This window comes from Lepus europaeus, chromosome 11 (assembly GCF_033115175.1).
Source record: "Lepus europaeus isolate LE1 chromosome 11, mLepTim1.pri, whole genome shotgun sequence".
Classification (NCBI taxonomy): Eukaryota; Metazoa; Chordata; class Mammalia; order Lagomorpha; family Leporidae; genus Lepus; species Lepus europaeus.
Window position 1 is genome coordinate 110,764,733 of NC_084837.1, and position 8,922 is coordinate 110,773,654.

The following is an 8,922-nucleotide window of genomic DNA, read 5'->3' on the forward strand; positions in this document are numbered from 1 at the left end:
CTCATTTTAAACTGAGAAATCTCCTCACTTAAAAACTGAATTCTGCGGGGTAAACCAAGGCGGCGGCGGGGCCCTGGGTCTGGGCGAGGCCCTCTGCCGCTCTGTGTGTGTTCACCCCTGTGTCCCTGGGAGCGGAGATGCCGGGGGAGACCCCAAAACCCAACTCAGCTGTTGGGTTCTGTTGCACAGTAGGGGGACTGTCCATAAGGTAACGTGCTGTGCATGTCTCTTTAACCTGGAAGATGGGATTTGGGTTTGGTGATTGGACTACCGAAAACATCACATCGCACCCCATAAATGTGTACAATTTTTGTATGTCGAGATTTTTAATTAAAATAAATTTTTTTCTAAACAGTTCATTTTCTTTTTCTTTTTCTTTTTCTTTTCTTTTTTTTTTTTTTTTTTTGACAGGCAGAGTGGACAGTGAGAGAGAGAGACAGAGAGAAAGGTCTTCCTTTTCTGTTGGTTCACCCCACAGTGGCCGCTGCGGCCGGCGCACCGCGCTGATCCGAAGCCAGGAGCCAGGTGCTTCTCCTATTCTCCCATGCGGGTGCAGGGCCCAAGCACATGGGCCATCCTCCACTGCCTTCCCGGGCCACAGCAGAGAGCTGGCCTGGAAGAGGGGCAACCGGGACAGAATCCGGCGCCCCAGCCAGGACTAGCGGCCTAAACAGCTCATTTCTTTCTTTTTTCTTTCTTTCTTTTTTTTTTTTTTTGCTTGTTCATTATGTGCTTTATTGAAGACAAAAGTCCCAAAACACATAAACAGCTCATTTCTAAGCTACCTGCTTCTCAAAACTTACCCAGATCCAACACTGTTGCACCCTACATAAAAGACGCTACCCGGCCGGCTGCTCCTAGGGGGCGACTGGGAGCGAATGAGGCTAACCCAGCCCTGGACCCCTTCCAGCCTGCGGACCCCTGACCGGGTGCAGCGGCTGGCGCTGGGCAGGAAAGGGCGGGAAGGCGAGCTGGGCACTTCCAGGAGATCCTTCCCAAGTGAGAACGCCGGGAGGCGGCTGGAGGCAAGGTGCGGTGCGACGCGGCGGGGACCGCCGTGGGGCCCCGGGCAGGAACGGGAGCCACAGGCGGGCGCCCGCTGTCCTCCCCCGGGCCTGTGACCAGCGGGGAAGCAAGCGGAGGTAGAGGCGAAAGCATAGGAAACAGAACCCCGCGCTCGGGCCGCCTCCCGCCCCGGCCAGAGTCCCCGGCTCCGCCCCCGCGCCGGGCCACGCCCCCCGGGAAAGAACCCCGCCCCTCATCTCCCATTGGGCGCCCCGTGCTCGCCCCGCCCAGGACCGCTTCCGCGTCCCCGGCCGCCCCGCCCCCGGGCGGCTCTGCGCACGCGCGGGGGCCATATTAGCGGCTCGCACTCCGGCGGCGGCGGCGAGTTTCCTCCCCGGGAGTCCGTCCCTCGTGTGGATTTCCAACTCTTCCGTGTTTCCTCTCGGGTGAGCCTGAGCCCGCTGGGGGGCGGAGGTCTTGAGTCTTGCGCGCCCTGTGGGCGGAGGTCTTGAGACGGCCGGTTTCGGCCTGCGGCGGCCGAGCAGCCGCGGGCGCGATGACTCTGCACGGGGCTGGCCCGCGCCGGCCACCGTCGGGCTGGCGTGGGCCGGGCACGGGGGCCGGGGGCCGCACGCGGGAGCCCGGCGGGTGACAGTTGGCGCTGCCGCAGGTGCCGGTGAGCCCGGCGTCAGGGTGGAGGTGCCGAGAGCCGTGGGCTCCCGGCCTGCTGTCGCGGCGCCCTGCCGTGACCCCTGCCCCGACCCCTGCCGGTGCCGCTGGCTCCTTCCCTGGCCCCCCAGCCCGAGCGCTGGCCAGAGTACCGCTCCGTTCCTGGCGCCCCAGAGTCGCCCTGGGGAGCCCCGCACTGACAGAGCGAAAAACCCGCCTCTCCCTGGGTCAGCTGCTCACCTGCCCGGTCCTCACTGCCAGGATCCGGGCCGAGCCTCGCGCGTCGGGAGTGGGAGTGGGCGTGGGGGCGCTGCGGGGTCCGGCCGCTCGCCCAGCCCTCCGGCGTCCTCGCGATCTGTCTCTGTCTGCCCCTTGAGCCAGCCTGCCCCACTGCCCTTTGCTCCCCGTTTCGGCCCCGTCTCGCTCTCCCGTCCCCAAGTGACTTGTTTCTTAAGTTGATTTTCTCCACCCGGCTCTCGGTGCCTCGCCCACGCTACTGTCCCATTTGTGTCTGACCCCCTCGCCTGACTGTCTCACCCGTCCCGGCGTCCCAGTACCCAGCACGGGGCCTGGCACCCAGCAGGTGCACGGCAGAGCTGAGCTGGGTGGAGGGTGTGACGTGATGCTTTGTTGTAAATTGTGGATTCCGTTTCTAATGCCCATCCTCTTCTCTTCCCAGAGCCGCGTTATAAAGCTCAGGAACCATGGTGAGTTGAGACACGCGTCTGATAGCGTCAGGCGACCTCACGCACGCCGGGATGTGTTTCTGAGGGTGTGGGGGCTGGCCTGCGCTGGGTCGGAATCACGGGTGTTCTTCCTTTGCAGTCTCGGAGATACGACTCCAGGACCACCATCTTTTCTCCCGAAGGTAAAGTACAGATTGCTTCGAGCTGCCAGAGCAGTTCTTCAAGTGTTGGACTTGGGGAGGGGAGCGGGGCTGCCGACGGTTTTTTGTAGTTGCCGTCTGTGCTTTTCGTAGTTTGCAGCACTTAGGTTGCTGGGTGGACCCGGTACGGCTCTCGGCGGCCTGCCGGTGCCCGGACGTGTTCTTTGGGATGGGTAGTGTGGGAGCGGCTCCTCACGGCTTTGTCCGCAGGTCGCCTGTACCAGGTGGAGTATGCCATGGAGGCCATTGGACACGCGGGCACCTGCTTGGGGATTCTGGCCAACGACGGTGTTTTGCTCGCGGCCGAGAGACGCAACATCCACAAGCTTCTGGACGAAGTCTTCTTCTCCGAGAAGATTTACAAGCTGAACGAGTGAGTGGGCTCCCCACGCGGAGCTCTGGCTGTGGCCCTCGCCGGCCGCTGCTCTGTGAGCCAGGCTCTGCCCGTGGCGGCGTGCAATGGAAGCGGGTGGTGTGTTACGTTTTACCTAGGCACGGGGGGGACCAGATGCTTCGAGGACACGCCTCACTGTAGGGAGATAGAGCAGGGTGAGAGCCGTCACGCGTGTGCAGGTCCAGGCTCCGGGGTGAGCCGTGTGGCCCTGCGTCTCACGCCCTCCTAGACTGACAGCAAATGAAATGAATAAGCCAGAAGTAGCTGGCACATCAGGGGTTCTCAGAGTGTTTGGAATGGCAGCTCAGGAATGAGGTTGGATGACAGGGTTGTCACAAAGGACAGGCCCCTAGGGGGAACCGCGTGGCCAGGCCCTGTGTGCTGGGTGACGCTGCTGTTCCATGTGGGTGCGGAAGTTTGCAGCCAGGAGAGCTGGCGGTGCTGGGTAGAGACTTTCTCTTCAGTCGGGGGGCCTGCAGGGCCTGGTGATGACCGCATCCAGGGAGCAACGAGGGCCGCCCAGCAGCTTGGTCAGGCGCGGTGGTGGTGGGTGTCTGGGTTGGACGAGAGCCTGGGCCGCGCCCTGGAAACCCCGTGGGAAAAGTGGGCTGCAGCCCTGTGGGAGGCCAGCTGTGGGCTTCCTGGGCAGGCCGGTGACCCTGCGTCTGCCGGAGAACCTGGAGGGCGCATTTCTTGATCTTGGGTGTTGAGTGACATCACCGCTGTGGCTCCTACAAAGTAAAACTCAAGTCGTTTTCTCCCGAGGGTGAAGCGAGCCCGGTGACTTTCTCATGGCTCAGTGCTCTGTGAGGTGGGTGGGAGCTGTGGCTCACAGGCGTCCCCCTGCTCACACGTCCGTCTCTCTCCCTCCAGGGACATGGCCTGCAGTGTGGCGGGCATCACTTCGGACGCGAACGTTCTCACTAATGAGCTGAGGCTCATTGCGCAAAGGTGTGGTCGCGGGGACAGAGCTGGGGAAAGTGGAGGTAGCCTGGGAGGGTGGCGCTCCGCTCGCTTCCGCAGGCCGGGAAGTCACTGCAGATCCAGTCGTTGGAAGCAGTGGTTTTTAAAACTTGCAGTGTTGCTTACCCTGAGTCTGTTGGGATGTGGATGTATTCCCACCCCCGCCCTCCTCTGCGGATGGCAGGCTCCTGTTACCTTGTCCCCAGGCCTGGTGTTCCCCTCGGAGGGTGTTTCTTTAGCCTGTGTCTGGTTTAGAAGAAGCTGCTCTCCCCTCTGTCCTAGGTATCTCCTACAGTATCAGGAGCCCATCCCCTGTGAGCAGCTGGTGACAGCGCTGTGTGACATCAAGCAAGCTTACACACAGTTTGGAGGTACTGATTTTTTTTTTTTTTTTTTTTTGACAGGCAGAGTGGACAGTGAGAGAGAGACAGAGAGAAAGGTCTTCCTTTTGCCGTTGGTTCACCCTCCAATGGCCGCCGCGGTAGTGCGCTGCGGCCAGCGCACCGCGCTGTTCCGATGGCAGGAGCCAGGTGCTTATCCTGGTCTCCCATGGGGTGCAGAGCCCAAACACTTGGGCCATCCTCCACTGCACTCCCTGGCCACAGCAGAGAGCTGGCCTGGAAGAGGGGCAACCGGGACAGGATCGGTGCCCCGACCGGGACTAGAACCCAGTGTGCCGGCGCCGCAAGGCGGAGGATTAGCCTGTTGAGCCACGGCGCTGGCCTGATTTTTTTTTTTTTAAAGATTTATTTATTTTACTTGAAAGAGTTACACAGAGAGAGAAGGAGAGGCAGAGAGAGTCTTCCATCCGCTGGTTCACTCCCCAATTGTCCACAATGGCTGATCAGAAGCCAGGAGCCAGGAGCTTTTTCCGGGTCTCCCACGTGGGTGCAGGGACCCAAGGACCTGGGCCATCCTCTACTGCTTTCCCAGGCCATAGCAGAGAGCTGGATTGGAGCAGCCGGGTCTTGAACCAGCGTCCATGTGGGATGCTGGCACTGCAGGTGGTGGCTTTTACCTACTACACCACAGCATCGGCCCTGGTACTGAATTTTCAAAAAAGATTTATCTTATTTGAAAGGCAGAGTTAGAGGGAGAGACAGCAGTATCTTCCATACCCTGGTTCACTCCCAAAATGACTACAATGGCCAGGGCTGGGCCAGGCTAAAACCAGGAATCAGGAGCTTCCTCTGGGTCTCCCATGTAGGTGCAGGGGCCTGAGCACTCGGGCCATCCTCCACAGCTTTCCCAGGCACATTAGCAGGAAACTGAATCAGAAGTGGAGCAGCCAGGACTCAACCCAGGGCCCATATGGGTCACCAGCACGGCAGGCTGTGGCCCAACCCACTGTACCATATTGCCAGTCCCAGTACTGAATGTTTCAGAAATTTTATTCCAAAAAGTTAAAGTGTTTCATGAGTAATAACCTTTTTGAGACAATAAAAAGAAATTGAAAATTTAGTAAACACATCATATGTTCCTGCTTTTTTTTTTTTTAATATTTATTTGAAAGGCAGAGTTAGAGTCAGGGACAAAGAGAGCGAAGTCATCCATCCGCTGGTTCACTCCCCATATGGCTACCATAGCTGGAGCTGCGCCGATCCAAAGCCAGGAGCTTCTTCTGGTCACCCACACGGGTGCAGGGGCCTGAAGACTTGGGCCATCTTCCACTGCTTTCCCAGGTCATAGCAGAGAGCTGGATCAGAAGTGGAGCAGCCAGGACTCGAACCGGCACCCATATGGGATGCCTGCACTGCAGGCTGCAGCCTTACCCGCCACACCACAGCCACTGGTCCCCCATTCCTGCCTCTTGAACAGACCTGATTCACCATGTCAATTAGCCTGAGTTTTATTAATAGGTTGTTAAAAGGCCAAAATCACATTTTCAAATCTGGAAACGAGTTGCTTTTTACATCATAATGAAATTCAGTGCTGGTCCCATGTTTATTTCATTTCTTAGCTGTATCCAAATCCTAGAAACAGAAGTGGGATTTGTGCTGGAGCTTATCTGTGGTGGCCAGAGTGTACAGCAGTTACTAGTGCTTACCCTCACTGAGCCCCAATAACCATAGTGATGCCACTTTAGATGGTTGTTCTTTTTCTTTGGTAAAGGCAAGCGTCCCTTTGGTGTCTCCTTGCTGTACATTGGCTGGGATAAGCACTACGGCTTCCAGCTCTACCAGAGTGATCCCAGCGGGAATTATGGGGGCTGGAAAGCCACCTGCATCGGAAACAACAGCGCAGTGAGTTTTCCGCCCGCACCCCATACCTACATAATTGTGTACTGGTGATGGAAACAAGGTCTTCAGATTAACTTTTGAAATGTATTTGAAAATCTGAGGTAGAGAAAGATAGAAACCTTCCATCTGCCCACAACAGCCAGGGATTGGCCAGCCCAAAGCTGGGAGCCAGGAACTCAATCTAAGTCTCCCAAGGGGTTGGCAGGGACCTCACCTCTTGGGCCTTCGCCTCTGCCTCCCAGGGTACACGTTGGTAGGAAGCTGGAATTGAAAGTGGATCTGGGACTCAAACCTGAGGACTCCAGGTGAAGGGTGTTTTAAGATCTCTCCAGCAGCCCTAATGTGGTAGGAAGATGCCTTTAGCTTCTGTTAGTGACCGTCATAGGTCCTGGTAATATATTGGGGTTTGTTGGCTGCATTTATAATTCAAGGTGGTTTTCTGTTAGAAGTTGTAAAAGTGTAGGTGTGATTTTTTCCTGTTAGTTTTACACTCTGGATTCTTTGACACATCCCCTGGGAGACAGCAGATCCCAGGCGCAGGCCCCAGTGGCGAGCACCCGTGCCCCGCTCTCCCCAGCACCCCCGTCCACCTGCCCTGCCCTCAGAGTCTTCACCCTGGGTGCACTGCTAATAGAAGTTCAGGGATTTTTCTGGTAGACAAAATGCGAACACTAAAAAGTGGGTCTGTTTTATAGGCTGCTGTGTCAATGCTGAAACAAGACTACAAGGAGGGGGAGATGACCTTGAAGTCGGCGCTCGCTTTAGCGATCAAAGTGCTCAACAAGACCATGGACGTCAGCAAGCTGTCCGCTGAGAAAGGTAACTGCTGTGCTCCCTGAGCGTGGGCTTGGTGTGGCAGCTGCTGCGTCCCTGACCGCCGTCTCCTTCATGGGACTCTGGCCCTAGGAGTCAGGTGGCCTTTTACCTGCTGGCTCAGTGAGAACCTGGGGTGTGGGGAAGTGGAGCGGCTGGACCAGAGTCAGCACGTACGTGGGGGAGCCACGGGCCCGCACTGCGTCCCGGGTGTGCAGAGCCTGAGCCTGATTGTCCTCAGAACTCCCGGCTGGGGGAGCCTGCGCTGCGTTGCCTTTGCTGACGGTGGTTGTCACTGCTCACGTGGTCTCTGCGTGTGCGCGTCGTCACGTGCATGTGGGCAGGAGACTGTGGTGGCGCTCTCTCCAGGATGTGTGGGCTGCGCTGTCTTGTGTGAAGCCCACTTAGCAACTCCAGACCCTCTGTATTGACCCTCGGTTGTGTGAGTGTACAGCGGTATTTCTGAGTGATGGTTTTCAGGCACTGTGTGCGTTACTGGAACTTAGCTCCTGGTGTTCCTGAGAACGTCATTTGAGCATCGCCTGTTGTATATCCCCACGTAATGTCAAGGGAGCTCTGCTCAGTTTCCCCGACATTCCCATCCCCTCCGTTATCTTGGCTACTTTTGTGTAGAGCCACGGGAGCTACTTGCCATGGCCTTGAGACCTTCATAAATAAGTGTTGTTTCTGGTTGGAAATTCAGCCTGAGCCTGCGAGCTCCCAGCGAGAAAGTCCTGGGTGAGAACTGTCGGCGGCCTGTTTGCTGAGGGAGTGACAGGGTGGGGCGGGCGTGGAGGAGGAACGTAATCCAGTGACAGTGGCCATCAGAGCAGAGTACCCATGAGCCACTGCGAGCAGGAGGCCTGGGCAGAGGGAGCAAGGCTCGGCGGACGCGGGGCCGGTCCCTGAGCGTGGCTGCCCCTAACACAGATGTGTCTGTTTTTAGTGGAGATTGCCACGCTCACGAGAGAGAACGGAAAGACGGTCATCCGAGTGCTCAAACAAAAGGAAGTGGAGCAGTTGATCAAGAAGCACGAGGAAGAGGAGGCCAAAGCCGAGCGGGAGAAGAAGGAGAAAGAGCAGAAGGAGAAGGAGAAATAGGAGAGGCGGGCAGGCGGGCGGACGCTCACTCCACACTGAGAAAACGCGGGCGGGCTCTTCCTCCCACGCCCAGAAGATGCGGACTGTTTTTAACTGTGCCGCGGGGACCGCGGACGTGCGACGCCGACCCGGTCCTTGGCAGTCCCGGCCGATCCATTACCGTATTGTGAGGATGGTGATTACTCTTCACGGACATCTTTATCCCCCCACACACCCTTTTTTGGAATAAAACTTGGAAAGAATGGAGATGGTGAAGGGAACGTTGTGTGTCGCATTTGTTGGGAAGAGTGCCAGGGCTGATGGGCTGTGTGCTTCCCGTGCCTTGGTCCCCTGTGGGCCACGGGATGGCCCATCTGTCCAGGGATGGGTCAGAGGTGGAGAAAGGCAGAGCCGATGTGCAGGTGTGGCACAGGAGGCTGCGGAGGCCGGGTCCGGGGCGCTGCAGTCAGCAGCCGCAGCCGTGGGGAGGACGTGGGAGGACGTGGAAACCAGCCGAGAAGGGTCTGTTTGACCACAGGGAGCTCCGTCCTGGAGCAGGCGGTGTCGTGATAGAAGTGGTACAGAAGCAGACGGACAGCGTTGCATCTCCTGGGGTGTGGCAGGAGTACAAACCGGACGTCCCTCAGCCCTGCTGAACTAAACCGGGTGGAGCAGTGCTCTGTGCGGGTGGTGGTTCTGCAGGTGGAAGTTTGAGAAATGTTTTGTTACATTTGAATCACCTGAGTCGCTTTTAAAATTCTTTTCATGTATTTGAAGGAGATGTTTGGACTACGGGTTCACTCCCTAGCGTCCCGGAACAGCCAGGAGCCTGGAACTCGGTCTGGCTCTCCCAGAGCGTGGCAGACTCACAT

General features: G+C 57.7%; 1 protein-coding gene across 1 annotated transcript; it reads left to right on the forward strand.

The window, feature by feature from the left end:
* The first annotated feature begins 1,341 nt into the window (after window positions 1-1,341).
* On the forward strand, window positions 1,342-8,326 carry PSMA4 (proteasome 20S subunit alpha 4). The gene is made up of 9 exons (XM_062206377.1): window positions 1,342-1,451; window positions 2,354-2,381; window positions 2,500-2,542; window positions 2,771-2,933; window positions 3,828-3,905; window positions 4,200-4,288; window positions 6,030-6,160; window positions 6,853-6,976; window positions 7,917-8,326. The coding sequence occupies exons 2-9, from the start codon at window positions 2,379-2,381 to the stop codon at window positions 8,069-8,071; spliced, it is 786 nt and encodes a 261-aa protein (XP_062062361.1). The 5' UTR covers window positions 1,342-1,451; window positions 2,354-2,378; the 3' UTR covers window positions 8,072-8,326.
* The last annotated feature ends 596 nt before the right edge of the window (window positions 8,327-8,922 follow it).

What these genes read in the sequence shown, in the direction of transcription:
- PSMA4 (XM_062206377.1), top strand. An exon ending in CACCATCTTTTCTCCCGAAG is followed by an intron (nt 2,543 to 2,770) that starts GTAAAGTACAGA and finishes CTTTGTCCGCAG; the next exon opens with GTCGCCTGTACCAGGTGGAG. An exon ending in AGCTTACACACAGTTTGGAG is followed by an intron (nt 4,289 to 6,029) that starts GTACTGATTTTT and finishes TCTTTGGTAAAG; the next exon opens with GCAAGCGTCCCTTTGGTGTC.